At 44.8% G+C, this 26,358-nt stretch overlaps 1 protein-coding gene across 1 annotated transcript in view; it reads right to left on the bottom strand.

Moving 5' to 3' along the window:
* Positions 1-25,467, bottom strand: part of mmp17a (matrix metallopeptidase 17a) — a 107,958-nt gene extending 82,491 nt beyond the window's left edge. The window contains exon 1 of the mRNA XM_080207987.1: positions 25,313-25,467. Within this exon, the coding sequence (XP_080064113.1) occupies positions 25,313-25,402 (90 nt within the window). The 5' untranslated portion in view covers positions 25,403-25,467. The remainder of the gene's footprint in view (positions 1-25,312) is intronic.
* Between the last annotated feature and the right edge of the window lie 891 nt (positions 25,468-26,358).

Here is a 26,358-nt window from a genome sequence, read left to right as displayed (position 1 = left end):
ATTCTATGATATTTTTAATTGAAGTCAAATTCCACCATCTATTGCGGCGGGATTTGAACAGGATCCCCAGGAACTCATTTACAGTGTTGTGGCCTGACTGGGACCTGAAAGGTTTTTAATTTTCTTCGAGGTGATTGGAATCAAACAGCTTTGAGGTTTCAGGCCAGCTTCAGGGAGGCCAGCATCACGTGGGAAGAGGCTTTACAATGTAAGTAAAATAGTTTTTGCCTTTCAAATTGAACATGTTTGGATTTTAATTCTCCCTGTATTGCAGTTAGCCTTCAGTAACTGGGCAATTTTCAATATTTATGCTTCAAACATAACTTCTAGTAACAACTTACATTTTTAACTAGAACGCTTAAGTGACTAAATTTGATGTGATTGTTTTCGTGTGCGAGCTCCACATTAGATACTCATTTAAAGATAATTAAATAGTTCATCTGTATCCATTTCCATGGAAACAAATTTGCCGAGTACAGCCACTGATTATTTGAAATACGGCATTCCTCTCAGGATAGTATGAGTAAAGTTTACGCTTTTGAAAGGTTACCAAAGCGAGGATTAGATTTAATGCTATATTTATTAAGGAACAGTCGGCTGGATTCTCTCACGGAACCAATGTGGACCTTTTAATCTGCCCTGCCCCCACTCCTCCATCACATCAGTCAGTTAAGACCCCAGCCCCTGGAAAATCATGCCATAAGGTACAGAAGCAGGACTAGGCCATTCGGCCCATCAAGTCTGCTCCGCCATTCAATCGTGCTTCCTGGCAACAGTGGCAGGTTTGCAACCTGGACTTTAACCCACTTCCCCAAAATATTTTAACCAATAAAAGGATTTGATAAGTTAAATGGCCTAACTCCTCCTGATTCTGATCCCAATGGAAGGATTCCGCGGATTGTCCAATGGGCAATTCCCATCTCCCTGGGGTCATCTGAAAGAGTCGGAGGCTTCAGAGAGTTCCAACCTGATTGCCTGAATTGTTACCCAGGGAAGCACAGGTTCAACCTTTGGGGGGAAGGTGGGGGGAGCCGATTGTGGGGCGGGGGGAATGGGGCGTAACTGAAACTCTGACTCTCCATGACAAATATGCCGCACTGACTCTCCTACTCCCACCCATCCTTCCCCTGATCCTCTGACTTCCCGCCCTGGCCCTCTGACTCTCCCACGCTGTGACCTCACACCCGAAACAATTCATGGAATCAGTCAGACCTCATATGGCAGGCCAAGCTCAGAAACTACACCAATTACCTAAGTTCATGACTGAACATCAAGAAATCCAGCATGTTTTGATGAAATTAGAGGTTCTGAGGGAGTGGAAATATTAGGCTTGCAGGAGAACGCAAGTCTCTCAACTGACCTGGTGCATTTTTCGCAACGTAAAAGCCAGCAGCAGCAAGAAGAAATGGTGAAAGATTCTACAAGACAGAATCCTTGGAAAACCATAGCTGAAGGATGGTTTGATTCAATTCAGCATGTCCACAAACACACCAGACCATTGTAGTCCCAGCGAGTCATTTCTAAAGGCAGGCAGGTCACGGTTACCTTCAAGTGTTTCTCCATTGGTCACAGTTGATGGGTTAATAACTTATGAAACTGGCTGTCGGCAAAAGGCCCTCAATTCTCTGGATTTACCATTCTGAAGTACATTTTCAATAACAAGATATGAAGATATTACAGAGAGTGTAGAAAAGATTCACAAATGTTTCCAGAGATAAGGAACTTTACTTAAACAGATTGAAGATATTTGTCATAGAATCCACACAATGAAAAAGGAGGCCATTCAGCCCATCAAGTCTGCGCCGGCTTTCCAACAGAGATTTGATCTGATTTATTATTGTCACATGTATTGTAGATAGAGCCAAAAATAATTTTCTTGCACATTGTAGAGACAGAATATACTGTTCATAGAGTAGATGGGGGAGAAGGAAAAGAGAGGATGCAGAATATAGTGTTACAGTCATAGCTAAAATGTAGAGAAAGATCAACTTAATACATGATAGATCCATTCAAAAGTCTGATGACAGCTGGAAGAAGCTGTTCTTGAGTTGGTTGTTACCTTATCTCAGATTTTTGTATCTTTTTCTCGACAGAAGTTGGAAGAGAGAGTGTCCAAGGAGTATGGGATCCTTCATTATGTTGGCTACTTTTCTGAGAAGTGGGAAGTGTAGACAGAGTCAATGGATGGGGGGAGGGTTTGTGTGACGGACTGGGCTACATTCACAACCCTTTGTAATTTCTTATGGTCTTGGTCAGAGCAGGAGCCCATTCCAAGCAGTGATCTCACCCAGGCCCTATTCCTGTAACCCCAGTTATTTACCTTTCTAATCCCCCTAATATACACATCCTTGGATGCTACGGGGCAATCCACCAAATCTGCACATCTTTGGACTGTGGGAGGAAAGCAGAGCACCTGGAGGAAACCCACACAGACATGGGGAGAATGTGCAAACACCACGCAGGTAGTGACCTGAGGCCAGAATTGAACGTGGGTCCCTGGTGCTCTGAGACAGCAGTGCTAACCACTGTGCCACCGTGCCACACTTTTTCTTGGCAAAGGGAATGTTGAAAAGAGATTTGATGGAGATGTTCAAACTCTTGAAGAATCTGGACAGGTCAAAATTGTTCCCATTGGTGAAAGGATCAAGAACCAGAGAATAAATTGGTTTAAAGTAATTAGAAAAAGAAGCAATGGGGACATGAGGAAAAATCTTTCGATGCAGCTGGTGTTTAGGATCTGGATCTGAACTGCTTGAGAATATCAAGGAGGGCAGATACAGCTGAGATTTTTGAAAGAGAAATGGGTTATTGTCTGAAAAGGAAGAATGTTAAAAGGGTCAATGGAAATGTGGAATTTGAAACACAAACAGATCAAGGAGCAGCAGCAGGAGTGAGGGACTGCATGTCTGTTTCATTTGTTTGTATGCACAGGGTTAATGGGAGAATGTTGGAGGGTGACACTAGATACATTGCTCCTTCAGAGAGCCAGTACAGATGTGGTGGACTGAATGGCCTCCTTCTGGCTGTAACTGTTGTGTGCATTATGATATAAAGGCACCAATAAGGGATTGTGCAAAGACCATGCCAGTTCATTTATTAATTCTAGGCAGACGTGAACAGATATGTGGAAGAACATAAAAACATAAGAACTAGGAGCAGGAGTCGGCTATCTGGCGCCTTGAGCCTGCTCCGCCATTCAATAAGATCATGGCTGATCTTTTTGTGGACTCAGTTCCACTTACCCGCCCGCTCACCATAACCCTTAATTCCTTTACTGTTCAAAAATTTATCTATCCTTACCTTAAAAACATTCAATGAGATAGCCCTAACTGCTTCAATGGGCAGGGAATTCCACAGATTCACTACCCTTTGTGTGAAGAAGTTCCTCCTCAACTCAGTCCTAAATCTGCTCCCCCTTATTTTGAGGCCATGCCCCCTAGGAAGCCCATGCCCCCCTGTCGAAATGGACAGAAAGCTTGAGGATATTAGCAGCAGAGCTGTGTTTGTGTGTGCTCTGCTCCAGGCCAAAACGAAATTGAGACTGGATCACATGACACACTTTCTTAAAGTGATGACATGTTGCTAATCCTCAAAGGCAAATTACAACACTAAATTCTGGAATCTCCTCCTAAATCTCTCCATTTCTCCATCCCTTTCCTCCTTTAGTACAATCTTTGGTCACAGACTTTCTCATCTCCTCATGTTCAATGTCAAATTTTGTTTGCAAGTCATTCCTGTGAAGAACCTTAGAACATTTCACAGCATCAAGGGCGCTATTTAAATGCAAGTTGTTTCTGCAGTCATCATCAGGAATGCATGGGAATGTCATTGAGATGTAACACTGCCATTTAAGTCGTACTTCATCTCCCCAGGTTCAAACAAGTAAGAATATTAGAAATCTGGAACGCATTCTCAACTACTCCAGGTGTGTGATTAACAATCAGTTCTTTAATTTCTCCACACAGATATTGAGTGGGTAAAATGGTTGTCTCTGAATTGAAGGTCGTGGATTCAGACTCTCCTCCAGACACTGCAGCACAGATTCTAGGCTGACGCTCTCAATGTAACACTGAGGGAGTGCTGCACTGTCACGGGTGCTAACTTTTGAACGAGCTGTTAGACCGAGGCTTCCTCACATGGTGTACAGCACCAGGCCACTATTCTATTGTGGAACTGAGGAACTCTCCCTGAAATCCTGGCCAATAATTATACATCAGTCAAGATCATCTGGAGATTGTCACTTTGCTGTTTGTGGGAGTTTGTTGTGCAAAATTGGCTTCCTACATTGCAACATAGAAACCATATCATAGAATCCCTACAGTGCAAAAAGGAGGCCATTCGGCCCATTGAGTCTGCACTGACAACAATCAGGCCCAGGCCCTATTCCCCGAACCCCACATATTTATCCTGCTAATCCCTCTAACATACACATCCCGAATTCAAATGCGGGTCCCCAGAACATTAGCTGAGTTTCTGTGCAACAGTGACTGTTACATCACAAAATACCTTTCTCTATTCATTCGTGGGACGGGGGCGTCACTGGCTGCCAACACTCATTGCCCATCCCTAGTTGCCCTTGAACTGAGTGCTTCGCTTGGCCATTTCAGAGAGCAGTGGTTTTGGAGTCACACGTAGGCCAGACCAGGTAAGGACGGCAGATTTCCTTCCTTAAAGGACTTGAGATCTAACTCTGAAGGAGCGATATACCTCGTGTCATAGTGAACCAGATGGGGTTTCACGGTCATCAGTAGATTCCTAATTCCAGGTATTTTTTATTGCATTCAAATTGTGCCATGGCGGGATTCGAACCCGGGTCCTCAGAATATTAGTTGCATTTCTGGCTTAATAGCCTAGTGATAATACCACAAGGCATCGCACACTATAGCTTTCATTGGCTTTATAGTGCTTTGTAACGTCCTAAGGATGTGACAGGTGCAATGGAAATGCAAGTACTTCCTTTTGCAAAATTCAAACAGTTTCTAGACATGTCCCCATGATAATTACCCATCGCAGGATGGAGGGGAAGATTTCAGGTTGGAAAAACTCATTTCACTGTACGCTATGAAGCTTTAATTGATTACATCCTTCACAACATCATAGACTTAAAAGCTGCAAATGTTAACTCCCGTGTGGGACTAAGAGTTTTAGTCAAACTGTTAATTTATTATTGCAATGAATATTTATGATTTCACTCCTGAGATTGCCAGATAAACACTCAAGGATGTCTCTGTGCATGGGCTGAAATTATGAACTGGTAAAGCTTTCTGCGTTCTGTCTTTATATTTAATGTTCTTTTGTAATAAATCATAAGAGACTGTGGAATGGAAACTGCGGAGAAAAAAAAAGATAAGCACATTTTTGATCTGCTGTAATAAAATGGCATGGTTTTCAATGCTTTCAAACATAAAGGATCGTCCGGGGAAAATTCTCTAAGTGAAAGAGCTTACATTTATACAGCGCATTATCATATCGTCAGGACCACCCAGAAATCTGATCATTAGCTCATCTGCTGATTGACAAAATCTGCTCTCTGGTAGGTCCATTTGCCGGGTGACCTCGCTCGGAATATTGCCCAACTCAGGGACCGGTGCTGATCGGGACGCCAGGGGGAACTGTCTTCAAAAGGAAGATGGAGGGAGAGCTGGGGTGCGTGGCTAATTGGATAGCTCGTTCAAAGAGCTGGCACAGGCCCAATGGAGTGAATGGCCTCTTGTCTGTGTTACATAATCCTTTAAGTGACGCCACGGGACCTTTGACATCTGCCCTGAGAGGACGGACAGGCCCTTGGTTTAACGACTCTTCTGAGAAACAGCATCGTTGACAGTGCAGCACTGGCCTCACTCTATCAGTCCAACCCTCAGAACCGGCCAGGAGTCCTCAAGAACTAATTTTCAAGACATGGTTTTTGGGGAACGACAGGGCCTGTGACCATCTTTGTTCATTAATTATGTGAGCGGATGAAGACCTCACCCTGAAGTTAACAAGTTGCAGCCTCACTCATTGTGGGCTAGGGCCACTGTTCACTGAATGAGTGAGAGGCATTGTGACACAGAGAGAGTCAATCATTCCATCAGGTCTCTATCGGAATGAGGTTTCATTCTATTTTTATTTCATGATGCACTGTGATTTTTAAGCTAGTAGCTAAAGGATTGAATTCTGCATTATTACAACAATATGCATTGATATGGGCACCTATTATGAAATGAAACATCCCAAGGTGCCTCATTGATACATTATTGGCCACACACAGTGGCACAGTGATTAGCACTGCTGCTAACCGGGACCTAGGTTCAATTCCTGGTCACTGCCTGTGTAGAGTCTGCACATTCCCTCCGTGTCTGTGAGGGGTTCCTCCCATAGTCCAAAGATGTGCTGGTTAGGTGAATTGGTCGTGCTAAATTGTCCCTTAATGTCCAAAGATGTGCAGGTTAAGGGCATTGGCTAGGCTCAATTGTCCCTTAGTGTCCAAAGCTGTGCAGGTTAGGTGGATTAATCATTGTAAATGTGTGGGGTTATGGGGATAGGGCATGGGGAGGGCCTGGTACAGACTTGATGGGTTGAATTGCTTCCCTCTGCGCTGTAGGGATTCTATGATTCTTCTGTGAGGTGTCAGGACAGGTATCTGAAAGCTTGCTCAAAGATGTAGGGTGGGACATTCCGGTCCTGCCCGCCACAAGAATCACCACAAGTGGGGCAGAAAACTGGATGGACCAGCAAAAAACGTCCATTAACGTTGGATAGAAATTTTGGAAAATCCCACCCATAGGTTTAGCGTCTAAAGGGAGAGAGTGGTGGAGAGTCAGAGCGAAGTTAGAGAGGGAATTCCAGGGCTGTGGGTCCAGGCAGCTGAGGACACATCCGTCATGGGACAAATAAAATTGTGGATGCACAGGGAATCTAAATGGGAGGAGTGCAAACATTGGGAAGAGTTGTGGGCTGGAGGGGATTACTGAGGCAGGGAGGGAATGAGCAAGGTTGATCATTTGAATACCGAGGCATTGGCAGAGCAGGAGGCAACGTAGGTCACCGAGCAGAAGGTAGCAGAGCTTGGATAAACTCAAATTAATGGAAGCGATTTGTCAGGAGATGATCTGGAAGGAAACAGTCATCAGGGAGCTTGATGAAGTTGTTCCCAACGGATACAAATGCTGAAAAGGTATGGAATGGAGTAACTGTGTGCAGGAACGCTACAAGAGAAGATGGGGAACGGCCAAGACTGTGGGCGCTGAGGGGCAACGGAAATGTTTAATTTAAGACTTTTGTTGGGGCCAGGGATTCAGGTTATCTCCGTAGAATTCCTATAGTGCAGAAGGAGGACATTCAGCCCATCGAGTCTGCACCAACCACAATCCCACCCAGGCCACATTCCCGTAACCCCACATATTTACCCTGCTAATCCCCCTGACGCTTAGATTAATTGAACATGGCCAATCAACCTAACCCGCACACTTTTCGACTGTGGGAGGAAACCAGAGCACCTGGAGGAAACCCACGCAGACACGAGGAGAATGTGCAGACTCCACACAGTGATCCAAGTCAGGAATCGAACCCGGATCCCAGGCACTGTGAGGCAGTAGTACTAACCACTGTGCCACCGTGCCGCCTCATAGATGTGGATAAATGGGGTTGAGTTACAGCCTGCCTGTAACCTAACTGACCGATAAAAGAGAAACAAAATATGAACAACTTCTCACCTGCCTGAATGTTACTACAACACAGGAGGAAGTGAACTAGTTAGCAGTATCCTGCAGCGACCGCAATGAGTTGGGAGTCAGGCTGAAAATATCAACATTAATGGATTCAGATCAAAAACCTCAAATTCAGCTCATGAAGAGTGAGTTCCACAATCCACCCTGTATATAACACTCAGCCATTGACGTGCATACTTCCATTGCACCCACTTCAATAGCATTATCCTTCCTGAGATACAGTGCCCAGTCTGAACTCCAGGTGGAGTCTGACAGAAGAAGTATACTTCGGTACAAGAAACTTCTGCAGGAGAAGATAAACAAGGTCAAAGATTTTTATAAAAATCCCTTACAAAGAGGAATTTAAGCCATTCTCTAAGAGTAAACAAATGGGGATTAAGGAATTCTCTGAGACACCATTGCTGAACTGAACAACTCATAGAACCCCCACAGTGCAGAAAGATGCCATTCGGCCCATCGAGTCTGAGCTGACCCTCTGGCATAGCATCTTACCCATGCACCATTCCCGTAACTCCACACATTTACCATGGCTAATCCCCCCAACCTTTATCTTGGGACACTAAAAGACAATTTAGTATGACCAATCCACATAATCTACACATCTTTGGACTGTGGGAGGAAACCAGAGCACCCAGAGGGAACCCATGCAGACACAGGGAGAACGTGCAGACTCCACACAGACAGTGACCCAAGCCAAGAATCGAACCCGGGTCCCTGGAGCTGTGAGGCAGCAGTGCTACCATGCTGCCCCACATTAAACACTTGAGAGGCTAAACTTGGCTCCAGCTCTAAGATCGCATTGTTCTTTTCCAGTTTGATTGCATTAACATGCAAAAAGCCTAAAAGATTAAAGTTAGGAAGGTGAGAAGCGTGTTTTGATTGTGGGAATGTAAAGCTAATCTATATGCTGAATTTTATCGTTTCAAATGATTATTTTACCGAAAACCATTATAGTTCTCTAAATGAACCTCTTCGAGTTGTAAAGCTAACCATCGTTATGGGTAATGCTTTTCATTTAATGAACAGGTTTTATGGATGCAACCATTATTGTTTCTAATGTAGCCCAGATAATAAATATTCTGAATGTGCTGTTCAAAGCTATTTTTTATCGTGAGAATCAATAGCTGAGAAATTCTTACTTCTAATGCATCTTTAAATAACTACTGTCCATGGCATCACAGTGGTTAGCACTGCGGTCCCACAGTACCAGTGATCCAGGTTCAATTCTGGCCTCGGATGACTGTGTGGAGTTTGCACGTTCAAGTTTGCACATTCTCCCTGTGTCTGTGTGGGTCCCTCTGGGTGCTCTGGTTTCCTCCCACAGTCCAAAGGTGTGTGGGTTAGGTTGATTGGCCATGTTAGGGGGATTAGCAGAGTAAATATGTGGGGTAACAGGGATAGGGCCTGGGTGGGATTGTGGTCGATGTAGATACAATGGGCCGAATGGCCTCCTTCTGTGCAGTAGGGATTCTGTGAAAATTTTACTTTAAAGAATGTCAAAAAACACAATTTTAATTGAGCTTTTTTTGAATTGATGCATAAATTCAATACATGCACTTTTTTTATTAAGAATGCAATTCTGTATTGGGCCAAAGACTTTTGGCAATTTACCAAGTATTTAGCAATGCTGATTTTTTGTTTCTCTTGCTCTCTATAGGTTTCAGGCAATTTTTAAAAAAAGTTTCTGAAGGTGAAAATAGTTGCTGAGCCCGGATTTAATATCTCTTCCAAAAGAGAGAGCTCCGATATGACAGCGATCCCTCAGTGGCCACATCAGCCTAGCTGTTTGTGGTCAGGGCTTTGAGTGTACAACCCACTGGCCCACTCGACACATTGCTGACCATTTGCTCTCCTTTTACCACTGGACAGAAGCTTGGCTGTGGGGTGAGGGGCAGAGCAACTAGTTCATTAATTAATAAAGAATTTTGGAGGGGGGGGAAGTACTACCAAATTGTAACTCCATCAATTAACTGTCTCATTGTGCCAGACACCCAGGTTCACTTCTGGCCTTGGTGGACTGTCTGTGTGGAGTCTGCAGATTCTCCCCGTGTCTGCATGGGTTTCCTCCGGGTGCTCCAGTTTCTCCCACACTCCAAAGATGTGCAGGTTAGATGGATTGGCCAAGCTGAATTACCCCTTGATGTCCCAAGATGTGCAGGTTAGGTGGATTGGGTAAGCTAAATTGACCCTTAGTGTCCAGTGATATGCAGGTAAGGTGGATTGGGTAAGCTAAATTGACCCTTAGGCTGGAACTTTACCAGTCTGCCTGCCACAGGAATCAGAGCAGGCAAGGGGTGGACCATTGAAAGGTCTGTTGACCTTGGGCGGGATTTTATGGCTTTGGGATGAGCGAGGATGCACAATCCCTCCTTGGTGTCCAAAGATGTGCAGATTAGGTGGGTCAGCCATGGTAAATGTGCAGCATTACAGGGATAGGGCAGGCCTGGATAAGATGCTCTTTTGGAAAGGCGGCACAGAGTTGTTGGGCCAAATAGCCTTCTTCTACACTGTAGGTATTCTGTGGAAGTGTTTAATTAAGCTCAAGACTTGTCAAAGATGGTCTCAGTCAATAGCTGGTAAAGATCAGATGGTAGCCTCAAGCATGAGGCAGCGTTTAGAATGGCCACCGTTGGGTTATCAGTAAATACGAGTCCAAAAGAGCGACTCAATATTAAATTCAGATCAGGGATCGCTAATGGAGGACGATGGTTTAATTCTCAATGTTCTCCAGGAAAGCTTAAGTTATTAGAAGCAGCATCTGTGGTGGTACTGAGTTCAGGTTGGATCATCGTTCTCTGTCGTTAACAGACTTTGTCCTTCCAGAGAAAGGTTGTCCCGGAGAGGGCTGCCATCTGCGGTTGGACTCCGAAACCATCTGATGACTTGTGCTGCCATTTGGATCTGGGATGTCTTCAAGGGTAAGCTGTGGTACCATCACAAGCAAAGAACGGGGTACCAAACATATACTTAACACCACAGGGACTGCAGCAGTTCAAGAAGGCAGCTCACCCACCACCTTCTCATGGCAACTAGGGATGGGCAGTAAAAATATTGGCCTAGCCAATGGCGCCCGCATCCTGTAAAATGAATTAATAACTATCGGTTGGCACTTGTAGAACAGCAATCAAGGGATGTGGGTTTCGCTGGTTAGGCCAGTATTTATTGCCCATCCTGAACTGCCCTTGAGAATTTTGAATGACTTTGGAGGATGGTACAATGAGCCTTTCAATCCTGCTCTGCAGAACATGATTCAGGTAAAACTAAACTCCTTTATCTGCTTGGCTCGACATTCTTTGATATTTTTATCTGTTTGATTTCAGTCTTGTACGTTGCAACGGATCCGTGGTGTCATCAGAACTCTGGAGGAGAATGTTCCAGATTTCCAATACCCTTTGTGTGAAGAAATGCTTCTTAATTTCGCTCCTAAACTCCTTGCTGTAATTTTAAGGACATACCCCATTGTCCTGGATTCACTGGCTAGAGGAAATAAATAATAAAAATTAACTCCACACTTGACCCGTTAATCTCCCCCCTAACCTGCACACCTTGGAGCACTAAGGGGCAATTTAGCACGGCCAATCCACCTAACCTGCAAATCTTTGGAGTGTGGGAGGAAACTGGAATGCCTGGAGGAAACCCACACAGACATGGGGAGAACGTGCAAACTCAATTTCACCCCGAGGCTGAAATTGAACCCGGATCCTTGGCGCTGTGAGGCAGCAGTGCTAACCACTGTGTCACCGAGCCCCAGCCACTCCCTTCCTGAGGGGCAGTGCCCCCTCCAGGTGAGGTCTAATCAAAAGTAACAGTAAAATACTGCGGCGGATGCTGGAATCTAAAACAAAAACAGAAAATGCTAGATTAGCTCGTCTGACAGCAGCTGTGGAGAGAGAATAGAGCCAACACTTCAGCTCTTCTTCAGAGCTAAAGAAGAGTGCTGAGGTTCTGATCGAGGCTGTGTACAACTGGAGCCAAATGTCACTCTCGGTACTCCAGGTTCTGTCAGCTAAAACCTAACAATCCATCAACTTTACTGATAGCTTTCTGCATGTAAATCCCTTTCCTACTTCACTGTTCATCACCTCCCAACCTCACCATGCTAAAGGTGCTATATAAATGCAAGTTATGGTTGAGGTGTAGAACAGAAGTCGTAATTTCCCTACGCAGCACAAAATGTGACTGGCGTTCCCCACAGAGAGGGACATCCCTGCGTTTTCCATTTCCTATAAATACACACACAGATTCTCAACTCTGAGTCACACATCTTCCTCTGCCCAAGGGCTGACTGACGGCTTTAGGTGAGAGCCAGAATCTGAATTAAAAGGAAAATAATCTTCTGAGAGGGAGAAAAAAAACAAATCATTGAATGAGGAACAGGGTTGACTGAGCAAGTCCCAGACATTTAATACAACTCTTCACATCCAAACTGTTGTTGCACCCAATACACAGATGGCCCGATAAATAACCACATCAGCCACCCAGCAGGGTCCAGCTGCTCCTGCGTTAGATGCTACGTTCAGGCCACTTTCAAAACTCCAGCAGAGGGGAGAATTCAAGTGCAAAGTAAGCAACAAATAGGAACAGAAGTGGGAAAAAACATCCACCCAGCACTTTGAGAGAAATGGTATCTCCTGAACACACCGATTACAACAACAACCTACATCTAGCTAGCTGCTTTAATATGGTAAAACACCCCAAAGTTTGAAAGCAATGTCAGCATAAATTTGACACAAAGCCACACAAAAAGTTGCCCACCCAGGTGACTGAATGTCTAATGTAGAACAGTGCAACACAGGAACAGGCCCTTCAGCCCATCATGTTGTGCTGAACATGATGCCAAATTAAACTAATCCCTTCCGCCTGCCCTTGTTTCATATTCCTCTATTCCTTGCATTTTCCTGTGCTTATCTGAAAGTCCCTTAAACGCCCCTATCACATCTACCTCCACCACCACCCCTGGCAGCACCTTCCAGACATCTACTGCTTTCTGTGTAAAAGAAATGTTCCTCGCATCTCCTTTGAACTTTTCCCCCTCCCACCCTAGGCACATGCCCCCTAGTATTGGACATTTCAATTCTGGGAAGAAGATTCTGATTGCCAACCCTATCTCTGCCTCTCATCATTTGACAGGCCCCTATCAGGTCTCCCCTCAGCCTCCACCACTCCAGGGAAAACAACCCTAGTTTGTCCAGCCTCTCCTTATAGCTCATACCCTGGTCGAAGGCTTCAAGAGATGTCTCAAAGATTAAAGGAGAGGTAGATTGGCTGAGAGGTGGAGGGAGGGAACTCCAAAGCTTAGGGTCTACAGGACTGAAAGCGTGGCGGGAGAGAAGCAAAAATTGGGGATGTGCAAGAGGCTAGGATGAGAGAGGACTGCAGAGATCGCAGAGGGATGCAGGGCTGTGGCGGGTTCATACAGATGGCAACAGTAACACACACATTAAACTTCACCACACACGCGGGCTGTATGAAGTGAAAATACTGATTCTAATCAGTCAGATGTGATTACAGATTAAAGCAGACATTGGGAGATGAATAAATGATGTCCTTTAATCCCTTGCACTGAGAGATTATGGTCTTGTGATGAGTTAGAAACATATTAAAAGAGGTAAGATTATCTGTCGCATTACCCGCTGGCATTCAGCAGAAAGTGCAGAATAAATGAAGGAAGATCAATAAATTAACAGATAAAGGAAATGCAACAATCCAAAACACATGGAATGAGAAATAACCAAAAAAACTTACATTTATATAGCACCTTTCACAACCCCAGGACCAGAGGAATCGTTACTGTTGTAATGTAGGTAATGTGATGATTTTACACGCAGCAAGATCCCACAAACTGCACCATGATATTGACAAGATCATTTTCCTTTTGATTGATGCTCATTGAAGATAACTATTGGCCAGGACACTTAACATATAAATTAGAATCAGGAGTAGGCCATTTGGCCCTTCGAGCCTGTTCCGCCATTCATTTTGATCATCAAATTCAAGATCCTGATCCCCCCTTCCCCCCATATCCCTTGATCCCTTTAGCTCTGAGAGCTATATCTAATTCCTTCTTGAAATCAGACAATGTTTAAACACCCTGGCCAATATTTAACTTCAATAAGAATCCACTACTTTCTGTAATAGTGAATTCCACACATTCACCACCCACTGGATGAAGAAATTTCTTCTCAGCTCAGTTCTAAAAGGTTTACCCCTTATCCTCAAACAATGACCGCTAGTTCTGGACACCCCCACCATTGGAAACATTCTTTCTGAATCTACCCTGTCTAACCCTGTTAGAATTTTATCAGTTTCTATGAGATCCCCTCTCATTCTTGTAGACTCCAGTGAATATGATCCTAACCAATTTAATCTCTGCTCATCCTGCCATCCCAGGAATCAGCCTGGTAAACCTTTGTTGCGTTCCCTCTGTAGCAAGGAGGGAGAATTGGCCTGCTGTTCTTCAGTTGGTGCCATGGATCTTGCACCTACTTGACAGAGCAGGGAGGGTCTCAGTCCAACATCTCATCCAAAGGTTGGCACCTCTGACAGTGTAGCACACCCTCACTGGATAGGTCTGCCTGGAAATATGAGCTGAGGTCTCTGGAGTGGGACTTGAAATCATGAACTTTTAGACAAAGAACAACACACTGAGCCACAGCTGAAGCTTAGGGGACCCCTTCCCAATCTTAATCCTGACACATTGCCTCACACCTTCCTGGGAGGAGGTAAGAGAAAAAATAAAAATGATGAGGTGGCGCAATAGATAGTGCTGCTGCCTCACTGCACCAGGGACCCAGGTTCAATTCCAGCCTCGGGTCACTGTCTGTGCGGAGTCTGCATGTTCTCCCCATGTCTGCGTGGGTTTCCTCCAGGTGCTCCGCTTTCCTCCCACACTCCAAAGATGTGAGGTTTAGGTTGATTGGCCATGCTAAATTACTCCTTTGTGCCCCAAGATTGTAAGTTGGGGGATTAGTAGGGTGAATACATAAAGTTACAGGGACAGGGGCTGGGTGAGATTGTTGTTGGTGCAGGCTCAATGGGCTGAATGGCCTCCTTCTGCACTGTAGGGATTCTTGATCAATCCAGGGAAATCTGTGGAAAACTTCTCTGGCAATTTCCTCACCTGGTTTCAGTAGATCAGTTACAGACCCATAGATCAATAGATCTGAAGCAACTTGATCTGCTGAGGTGTGGCGAAGGAATCATCTTATCTTCCAATGCAGTCTAGGAGGGTCAGAGAGGTGAAAGGTGATTGAAGACCAATCACTGTCTACCCTCTGGGGTCAACTGAGGAACCATGTAGATGGAAGTCCGTGAGTAGCCTCCAGCTCTGCAGACTGAGGACAGTGATGGACAGAAAGGTCAGGGGGAGGAAGGTGATAATATTTTATTGTAAAAAACACCAGTGTCAGGAACAAGGGACTCAGACTCAAAAACAGAAAATGCTGGAAAAGCTCAGCAGGTCGACAGCAGCCATGGAGAGAGAATAAAGTCAACGTTTCGAGTCTGGATGATCCCTTGTCGAAACATTGGCTCTTCCCACAAATGCTGACAGATCTGCTGTGTTTTTCCAACATTTTCTGTTTTTGTTTCAGATTCCAGCATGCGCAGTATTTTATCTTGGGGACTCAGGCTGTTGGATTCCAAATATTGAATGGTGTGGTGATGTAGAGCAATGATTTAATACTTCAGGTCCCTCAGCATATGTAAATTTCACATTAACTTCGAGACAGGAAAGTGTGAGGTGGTGCAAGCTGGTGGGACAAATAGGAGGTTCCTCGAAGGTAAGAGTCTGATTGGGGTAAGGGGGGGCGGTCAGAAGGATCTAGTGAAACTGACACATAAATTGCTAAAAAATACCATCTTAAAGCCAGAAAAAAGGCATTTTCGAAAGATAATATTGAAAAACGTTGTTATCACTTTAATTGGATGTTGCTCAGTGTGCAGCACAGAGTTCTTATCTCTTTGTTACCAAAAGGTCACAGAAGCAGTGGAGAAGTTGCAAAAAAATAGATTTAGCAAAAATGATGCCAGAACTGAGAGGTTATAACTCTCAGGCAGGTTGGTACTCATCTCCAGGGAAGAGAAGGCAAAGGGAGGGCCTGATCATAGAATACTACAGTGCAGAAGAGGCCCTTTGGCCCATCGAGTCTGTAATGATGCATGAAATACCCCGACCTGCCCACCTAATCCTACTTGCCAGCACTTGGCCCACAGCCTTGAATCTTATAGAAACATAGAACAGTACAGGCCCATCAGCCCTCGATGTTGTGCCGAGCTACGTCCAATCCCAAGATCAAGCCATCCCACTCCCTATCATTCTGGTGTGCTCCATGTGCCTATCCAATAACCGCTTGAAAGTTCCTAAAGTGTCTGACTCCACTCATGGAGTTATGGAGTGCCAAGATCTCATCCAGGATTCTTAAAGGATGTGAGGCATTCTGCCTCCACCACCCTCCCAGGCAGCGCATTCCACCCTCTGGATAAAAATGTTTTTCCTCAAATCTTCCTAAACTTCCTGCCCCTCACTTTGTGTCCCCTCATAACTGACCCTTCAACTCAGAGGAATAGCTAATCCCTATCCATCTGTCCATGCCCCTCATAATCTTGTACACCTCGATCAGGTCACCCCTCAGTCTTCTCTGCTCCAACGAAAACAACCAAAGCCTATCCAACCTCTCTTCATAACTTAAATGTTCCATCCCAGGCAGCATCCTGGTGAACCTCCTCTGCACCCCCTCCAGAGCAATCCCATCCTTCCTATAACGTGGTGATCAGAACTGTACACAGTGCTCCAGCTGTGGCCAAGGTTCTATACAACTCCATCATAACCCCTCTGTTTTTGTAATCTACACCCCGATTGATAAAAGCGAGTATGCCATATGCCTTTTTCACCACCCTATTAACCTGCCTTTCTGCCTTCAGACATCTGTGGATAAACACGCCAAGGTCTCTTTGTTCTTCAGAACTTTCCAGTGTCAGACCTTTCACAATATACTTCCTTGTCAAATTACACCTTCCAAAGAACCACCACACACTTCTCAGGGTTAAATTCCATCTGCCACTTATCCACCCATTTGATTATCTTGTCTAAATCTTCCTCGAAGCCAAGACACTCAACCTCACTGTTAACCACCAGACAATCTTTGTATCATCGGCATACTTACTGATTCTACCCCTCATAGTCATCGATGCCATTTGTATAAATGATGATCAATAGGGGGAGCCAGCACGGATCCATGTGGCACCCCACTGGTCACTGTCTCCTACCGCTAAGCCAATTATGAATCCACCTTGTCAGATCACCATGTGCATTATCTTTCTTAATAAGTCTCCCATGTGGGACTTTGTCAAAGGCTTTGCTGAAATCCTTGTAAACTACATCAACCACACTACCCTCATCCACATTCTTGGTTACCTGCTCAAAAAATTCAATCAAATTTGTTAGGCATGACTTCCCTCTGACAAAACTATGCTGACTTTCTCTGATCAAATCTTGCCTCTCCAAATGGAGATAGATTCTCTCCTTCAGAATCTTCTCTAGTAGTTTCCCACCCACAGATGTGAGGCTCACTGATTTGTAGTTCCCTGGCTTGTCTCTATAACCTTTATTAAATAATGGGGCCACATTAGCTGCTCTCCAGACCTCTGGCACCTCTCCAGTGGCCAGGGAGAAATTAAAAATTTGTGTCAGAGCCCCTGCAATTTTCTCCCTTGCCTCCCACAACAATCTTGGACACAATTCATCTGAACCTGGAGATTTGTCCACTTTTAAGCCCGTCAATACCTCTAAAACCTTGTCACTCCCTCTGGTAATTATCTCTTGAGCCTCAAAATCTCTTTCCCCAAGTTCCATAACTACCTCCTCATTCTCATGGTGAAAACAATGTAAAATATTTGTTTTATACCATAACAATGTCCTCGGCCTCCATCCACAGATTTCCCCCTTGGTCCCTATTCTTTCCCTGATTATCTTCTTCCCATTGATTTACTTATAGAATATCTTAGGATTTTCCCTGATAGAGGTCTTTAAGATGAGATAGGGGGTTTGAGTAGATGTAGACAAGATGTTTCCACTTGTGGAAGAGACCAGACCTAGGGCCCACAAATATAAGATAGTCACTAATAAGTCCAGTTCGGAATACAGGAGTATCCTTTACCCAGAGTAGTGGGATTGTGGAACTGGCTTCTACAGGGAGTGATTGAGGTGAAGAGTGTCGAGGTATTTAAGGGGAGGCTGGAGAAACATGGAAACACTGGAAGTAGGAACAGGAGTAGGCCATTCAGCCCTTCGAGCCTGCTCCGCCACTCACTATGACCATGGCTAATCATCAAATTCGTTATCCTGATCCCCTCTTGATCCCTTAAGCCTCAAGAGTGATATCTAATATAGAAACACACAAGGGAGAAAGGAACTGACAGCTGATCAGGTGAGATGAAGTGGGGGGTGGGCGGGGTGTGGAAGGAGGCCTATCTTAAGCATAATTACCAACACACAGCAAATGGACCAAATGCTGTAAAATGTGTGGCATTTCCTTACCAAACAATGTACAAATCTCCCCAAGATCATCAAGTTTATGAAACACTGATACAAATTGCAGGTACAGCACCTTATCTGAAGGCAGCAATGATTTGTAGTTCTAATAGGTTTTTCCTCACAGCCTCATTGAAAGGGTCTGGGGCTCACAGAGTTTTGCGTTGTTCCCGTATTTGGCAGTTCAGAGGTTGTTCAAGATTCATGAACATCACAACCCATTAACTGCAAGTGCAAGACAGAGAGGCTGAATAAACTAAGCTTGTACTCGTTAGAGTTTAGAATAATGAGGGGAGATCTCATTGAGACGTATAAGATGATGAATGGGATGGATAGGATAGAGGTGGAAAGACTCTTCCCGCTCAGAAAGGACAGTAGGACTAGGGGGCACAGCCTCAAGATAAAGGGGGGGCGGTTTAGAACAGAGTTGAGGAGGAACTTCTTCACTCAAAGGGTGGTGAATCTCTGGAATTCTCTGCCCGTTGAAGTGGTGGAGGCTGCCTCGCTAAATATTTTTAAGACGCGGGTTGATGGGTTTTTGATAAGTGTGGGGATTATGAGTCATGGGGAGAGGGTGGGAATGTGGAACTGAGCCACGACAGATCAGCCATGATCTTACTGAATGGAGGGGCAGGCTCGAAGGGCTAGATGGCCTACTCCTGCTCCTATTTCTTATGTTCTTGTGTTCTTAAATAAAGTGTTCTTTTTGCAGTGATGTTGAAATTAGTGTCTGGGATCTTAGCCCCCACATTTCAGCCTTCCTGTTTAATTAGATCGAATCACATTTCTGGACTATGTCAGCACTATTGAGTTTCCCAAACCTCCATGGGTCATCATTCAAAATTCATCCAATTACAGACCCAGTGCAGCACTGATAGACAAAAAGTATTTGAAAATGATGCCTAGAAATACAACTTCAAAGCACCTCACAAACTTCAGTCAGTTTTTTAAAGAGAAGGGTGCACAGTTTGAGGGATAGGATTGAGTGGTTCGGCACTGTCAATTAAGCAGGTGTCTCTGGTACTTATAGACTAAGTCACTGCATGCCATTAAGTGCAAAGTGACTCTTAAAGATGAAAGGAGCATCAAAAACACTTGCTGGTGAGGATAGCCATGGTTAGATATGCACCATAGAAAGCATTCTTTCTGCTGAATCACAGCTTGGTATGGGCTCCTGCTCTGCCCAAGACTGCAAGGAACTACAAAAGGTCACGAATGTAGCCCAATCCATTACGCAAATCAGCCTCCCATCCATTGACTCTGTCTACGCTTCCCGGTGCCTCAGTAAAGCAGCCGGCATAATTAAGGACCCCACGCACCCCGGACATTCTCTCTTCCACCTTCTTCCGTCGGGAAAAAGGTGCAGAAGTCTGAGGTCACGTACCAACTGACTCAAGAACTGCTTCTTCCCTGCTGCTGTCAGGCTTTTGAATGGATCTACCTCGCATTAAGTTGATCTTTCTCTACACCCTAGCTATGACTGTAACAGTACATTCTGCACTGTCTTGTTTCCTTCTCTATGAACGGTGTGCTTTGTATAGCGCGCAAGAAACAGTACTTTTTATTATATGTTAATACACGTGACAACAATAAATCAAATCAAAACATTGCTTAAACCTACAATGTTGGGCTTCCAACTTTGGACCTCACATTAGGGACTGTTTTACTCTGCTGATGGTAGAACATAGAACATAGAACATTACAACGCAGTACAGGCCCTTCAGCCCTCGATGTTGTGCTGACCTGTGAAACCAATCTAAAGCCCATCTAACCTACACTATTCCAATATCATCCATATGTTTATCCAATGACCATTTAAATGCCCTGAATGTTGGCGAGTCCACTACTGTTGCAGGCAGGGCACTCCATGGTCTTACTACCCTCAAGTTTAGGTTTATGATTGGGTCCCTTACAGCAAAGGTAATCTGGAGACCCAATTCTTTACTGTATTAAAGAACATACTAATGTATTAAAAGGAAATTTATTGATTTTTTTCTTTTAAACACAAATCATGCATTTAGCCAACTTGGTTCAGTGACTCATGGCTGGGTCAGGCGTTTGAGAAGGCCATGATCCACTTTAGAGAATTGAAGGCATTGTCCCTCCCATCGCGGTGCTACAGCAGCCCTGCACTGTCTGAGGTGCTGCTTTTGGAGAGATTTCAAGGTCCCATACTCAGGACGGATGGTCAGAGGCTTTTTCCCAAGGTGGAAGTGTCAATTAAAAGGGGCCATGATGCGGAGATGCTGGTGTTGGACTAGGGTGGGCACAATAAGAAGTCTCACAACACCAGGTTAAAGTCCAACAGGTTTATCTGGAATGATGGAGTGATGATGCAGTGGACTCACCTGACGAAGGAGCAGTGCTCCAAAAGCTCGTGATTCCAAATCAACCTGTTGGACTTTAACCCTACTGTTGTGAGAATTCTTACAATTACAAGGGGGCACAGGGTCAAGATGAGAGGGGGAAAGTTTAAGAGAGATGTGTGTGGGGGGGGAGTTTTTCAAGCAGAGAGTGGTGGGTGCCTGGAATGCACTGCCAGAGGAGGTGGTGGAAGTAGGCACATCGGCAACAATTAAGAGGTATCTGGATGGGTACCTGAATAGAGGGATATGGACCAAGTAAGGGCAGAAGGTTTCCTTTGGTTTAATTCGGACATCATGAACGGCACAGGCTTGGAGTGCTGAAGGGCCTGTTACTGTGCTGCACTTTTCTTTGTTCTTTATTTTTTGTACCTCTTTAGGTAAACTGTCCCTTTAATCCAAATTACTTCCTGACCACAAACAAGCATGTCTGGAATAAGCGCTGTGGAACACGCAAGCAGTTTTGCTGCAATTTCCATCTTGCCTCTAGGAGGTGCAATTGAACCATCATTCTGGCAGTGAGTGAGTTTCTGAGTGAATGGTCCCAAACTGTGTAGTTTGCAGGCATCACGTAGGGGCAGTGAGCCACAGGGCTTCTTGCCTAGTCTCAGAGTTTGAATGAAGTCAATCATGTTCTAAATCTGTAAAAAGAGAAATCAGGAATTGGGAAAACATTACTGCCCAAGGGCAGAACTCTTAGAATTCCCAAATTTAAAAAAAGAGCAAGATTTTGTCAAACAGCCACAGGTAGAAATGGTAAATCCGTGGAGATTTGGAAACATGTGGTTTCGTAAATTAAAATAAGTTGCTTATTTAAATTATGGAAAATAATTTGTACCGCACCTGTCACAATCTCAGAGTGTTCCAAACTACCCTGTAGCCAATGGAACACTTCCACTGTGGTCACTGTTGTAGAAACATAAAAACTAGATGCAGGAGTAGACCATTTGGCCCATCGAGCCTGCTCCACCATTCATTTTGATCATGCTGTAATGTAGAAAACACAGCAGCCAAATCCTGCACTGCAACACCCCAAAAACAGCAAGAAGATAAACACCCAGATACTTTTGATCCTTTTAGTTACTGCTGGCTGTGTGACGAATACTGGGCACCATATCCCCTCACTCTCCCTCGTATTGTGAGCGTGGGATCTCTTACATCCACTTGAGAGGGCAAATGGGTCCTCAGTTTAACATGTCATCCGTCATATGACCCCTCTGACAGTGCAGCACTGCCAGACACTATAGACACTGTCTACACTTCCTGCTGCCTCGGCATAATCAAGGACCCCCCACGCACCCCAGACATTCTCTCTTCTACTTTCTTCCGTCGGGAAAAAGATACAAAAGTCTGAGGTCACGTACCAGTTGATTCAAGAACAGCTTCTTCCCTGCTGCTGTCAGACTTTTGAATGGACCTACCTCGCATTAAGCTGATCTTTCTCTACACCCTAGCTGTGACTATAACACTATATTCTACATTCTCTCCTTTCCTTCTCTATGAACAGTATGCTTTGCCTGAGTAGCACGCAAGAAATAATACTTTTCATTGTCTGTTAATGCATGTGACAATAATAAATCAAATTAAAGGACTGTCTCAGTACTACAAAAGAGTATCAGCCTAGATTACACCTTCAGGACTCGGGAATGGGACTTAAAACCCATTTCGACCTCAGTCAGAAATGAGAGTTAAAATGCAGTGAAACACAGCTGGCACGACACAGTGATGTAAACAATCTCTCATTTAGTAAATGGATCAAGCTAAGTTGATGATGGAAGCCCCGTCATTCGCAGATTGAACATCCAGTCAGTATAGAAACTTCCAAAATGTATCAACGCTGAACCCAAACGCATTAAATATTTCTGTAGCTGAATAAAACCTGAATAAAGGCTGGTACCATTTAATTTTGGGACTCAGGAAACTGAATTCGAAGACCAAGTTACCAACTGATGCAATGGACAAAAACAGCTCCCTCCATTTGGAGGGTTCTTATATTTAAACACAGCAATACATACAGACAAATCTCCTGTAGGCTTGCTGACCTTCTCTCTGTTCATTGTGCTGCACTCTGAGACGTCCTGTATGCAGGGAATCATTATATCTGACTCATCAGTCTGAGTGAGTGAGTTGCTTTATTAGGGTTGGAGGCAATTGTTCCCAAGTTGTGGGGGCAAGTGTAACAATTCCACTGGCTTCCACTCACACAGACGGGTGTTCTTCAGATACAGATCCCCAGTTACAGTCTCAGACAATGAGCCATCAGGGGGAGCTCTCTAACAATCTCAGCCTTGGATACATATAAAGAAATTCTGTGAAGAAAAATCAGATATCCTCATTTTAAGTAAACATGATGACAGACAGCAGTTACAGATGTTCTCTTGGATCTGTTGCACTCCTTACGGACCCTCTTCTTGTCAGCTCCTGATAAAATTTGAACCATTCTTCAGCTTTGAAGAATGCATATTTCATAGAGCCTTAGATGTTTACAGCAGGGAAACAGGCCCTTCAGCCCAACTTGATCATGCCACCCTTTTTTAAAATCCCAAAGCTAGTCCCAGTTGCCCAGATTTGGCCCATATCCCTCTACACCCATCTTACCCATGTGACTGTCTAAACACTTTTTAAAAGGGATTTCATAAAGGATTCTGAAGATGCATCAAGACCCAAAGAGGTTTGGTTATGGAGTTAGGCAGCAGACTAAGGAGCAGGGGTGGGGGTGTATCCGCTGCTTTGTCAGTGAGGAAGGCTCCACATTCTCTTTCTCAGTGTGGTTTCAACACAATTGAAATGTGTTTCCATTCTAAATAAAAATAAAGGTTACCTTCTCAAATTACGGTTTGCCAAATGTGTACCAGACATATTTCAATTCACACTGGCACTGGGTTGGGAAGAATGAATTAACAGCACCGATCATCTGATCGGATATTGCAGATCAAATCTCCCCAAAGCCCCAGCCAGCTTCAAAAGGCAGTCAGTCTTTGATGGCGAGCTGCCCAGTTTATTGCTATCTGTGTGCGTGCATGTCTATGTATATATGTGTATGTACCTGTGTGTATGTGTGCGTGAGAGTGCATATGTGTGAGTGCATGTGTATGTGTGCATGTATGTGTGCATGTACATGTGTATGTGTATGTATGCATATATGTGTGTTTGTGTGTGCGTATATGCATATGCACCATTGTATGTGTGTATATCTGTGTGCATATATGCATGTATGTGAGTTTGTGTGTGTGTGCATTTGTGTGTATATATATGTGTGTGTGATTGTGAGTATGAGTATATGTGTATGTGTGATCATATGAGTGTGTGTGTGATTAAGTGTATGAGTGCATGTGTGTGTGTGGGTGTGTGAGAGTGTGAATGAGAGTGCATGTGTGTGTGTGTCTGAATGACAGTGTATGAGTGTGTGTGTGTGAGGGTGTGTGGGTGTGTGATTATGTGTGTATGTCTGTATGTGTGGGTATGTGGGTGTGTGAATGACAGTGTGTGTGATTGTGAATGAGAGTGTATGAGTGTATGTGTGTGTGAGTGTGTGTGAGTGAGTGTATGAGTGTGTGTGTGTCTGTGAGTGCATGTGTGAGTGTATGGGTATGTGTGTGTGTGAGAGTGAGTGTGAGTGAGAGTGTATGAGTGTGTGTGTCTGTGTGTGTGTAAGTGTGAATGAGAGTGTATGAATGTATGTGTGTGTGTGGGTATCTGTGAGTGTGAATGAGAGTGTATGAGTGTGTGTGTGTGTGTGAGAGAGTGTGTGGATATGTGTGTGAGAGTGAGTGTGAGTGAGAGTGTATGAGTGTGTGTGTCTGTGTGTGTGTAAGTGTGAATGAGAGTGTATGAATGTATGTGTGTGTGTGGGTATCTGTGAGTGTGAATGAGAGTGTATGAGTGTGTGTGTGTGAGAGAGAGTGTGTGGATATGTATGTGAGAGTGAGTGTGAGTGAGAGTGTATGAGTGTGTCTCTGTGTGTGTGTGTGAGAGGGAGTGTGAATGAGTGTATGAGTGTGTGTGTGTGTGAGTGTATGTGTGTGTCTGTGAGAGTGTGAGTGAGAGTGTATGAGTGTGTGTGTGTGTCTGCCTGAGAGTGTTTGTGTGTGTGTGTGAGAGTGAGTGTGAGCTGTTAATCCCTTCACCTCATCCCAGTAATGACCACAGACTCTGTGCAGACTCACAGCAGGCGAATAGGGGGGGAAGGGGGTTTGGGGTTGACGGTGGGGGTGGTGGGATATCTGAGCGGGGGGAGAAGGGGACAGACCCCGGGAGCTGCTGTCTGGCTGTTGCTGCTCCAGTGTGTGCAGCCAGTCAGTGGAAGCAGCATCCAGCAATGGAGCCTGCACCGCACACCCCCAGAATGGAAAAGTTGGCACTGAACATGTTCCATTTCCAGTAAAGCTGGGATTTCAGTCTGGATCAGCTCGGATCCAGCCTGCTGAGCTCCGACCATTCAAAACACACTCTCCCCCCAACCCCGCTTGCTTGTTTGTTTGTTTGTTTGGATTTTTTTTTTAAAAAACCCTTCTTCATTCTCTCCCTCCCCACCTTCTCCGGAACATTGTACATTTCAGCGTGAATCATTTCTCCAGCAGAGAGAGGGAATGGAGCTTGTGGTGTAATAAAGCAGACTGGAGCATTAAAGCGCGCTTCCCCCCACCCCCCTCTTGTCTATTCTGCACCCACCCTCTCCAGCACCATTCAACATTAAAACTGCTACTTACGATCCCGCTGTCCATGACACCGCTTGGAGCTGGCCCCGATTCTGCCCTGGGTAAATAGCATGTCAGCACGGTGACCACCACCAGCATCATGCCCGGAGCAGCCGCTTTGTAATCCAACAGGTCTGTGTGTTCCAAAGCGCGATCTTCTCTCCTCCTGCCTCCCTCACTGAGTGCTCATTCTCCCAGATGTTGGATAAAAATGTTCACAGCCCAATCCGCCACCACCACCACCACCACCCACCCCCCCCCACTCCTCCCCACTATCCAATCTTCCAGCTACTCAACAAGCCCCACTACATAACATTACTTACACCCTCCACACCACCAACCCCCCCACCCCACCACCACCCCCCCCACCGCCCCAGGAAAAACAAACACAAACCCATTGCATCTGCAAAATAAAAAGATTAACAGCAGGCAAAATAAACTTTTCTTTCTATCTATTCCCCCTCCATCCGACCTGGACACTGCCAGTCCTCTGCACACACACTCACACAGCAGATCCACACAGGCAGCTGACTTGTCGCTCCAACTCATTAATTTTGTAAAAAAAAATTGAATTAACCATGCGATTGGGTTGGTTTTGAGTCGAATCTGAGTGTGGGACAGCTCAAAAAAAAAATCCCCTTAACAACCAGTGACTGTTAGATCACTGAATTCAGTCTCTCTCTCTCTCTCTCCTGCCAGCCCCCTGGTCTGCGTGGGATTTCCTTTGGGGATTAAAGATTTCTCTCTCTCAGGAAGGCTGCAGCCTTTCTCAGACTGGCAAATGCACGTCCTCCTTTTCCTCCAACCCCCAGTGCAGTAAGGAATCAGGAATTGCATCTGTGGGGCAATTATAGTTAGCCAACCCCCTGTCACCTCCCCCCCGCCCCCAACAGAGGCAGACCCTATTGGTATTAACACCAGAGTTCTTCCTTTCTATACCTTTGACAAAGGGTCATCTGGTCTCGAACCGTCAGCTCTTTTCTCTCCTTACAAATGTTGCCAGACCTGCTGAAATTTTCCAGCATTTTCTCTTTTGGTTTTCAGATTCCAGCATCCGC

Source organism: Carcharhinus amblyrhynchos, chromosome 20 (genome assembly GCF_965287045.1).
Source record: "Carcharhinus amblyrhynchos chromosome 20, sCarAmb.v2.hapA, whole genome shotgun sequence".
Taxonomy (NCBI): Eukaryota; Metazoa; Chordata; class Chondrichthyes; order Carcharhiniformes; family Carcharhinidae; genus Carcharhinus; species Carcharhinus amblyrhynchos.
Note: the sequence above shows the minus strand (reverse complement) of the source record. Positions and strands in the feature narration are given on the sequence as shown.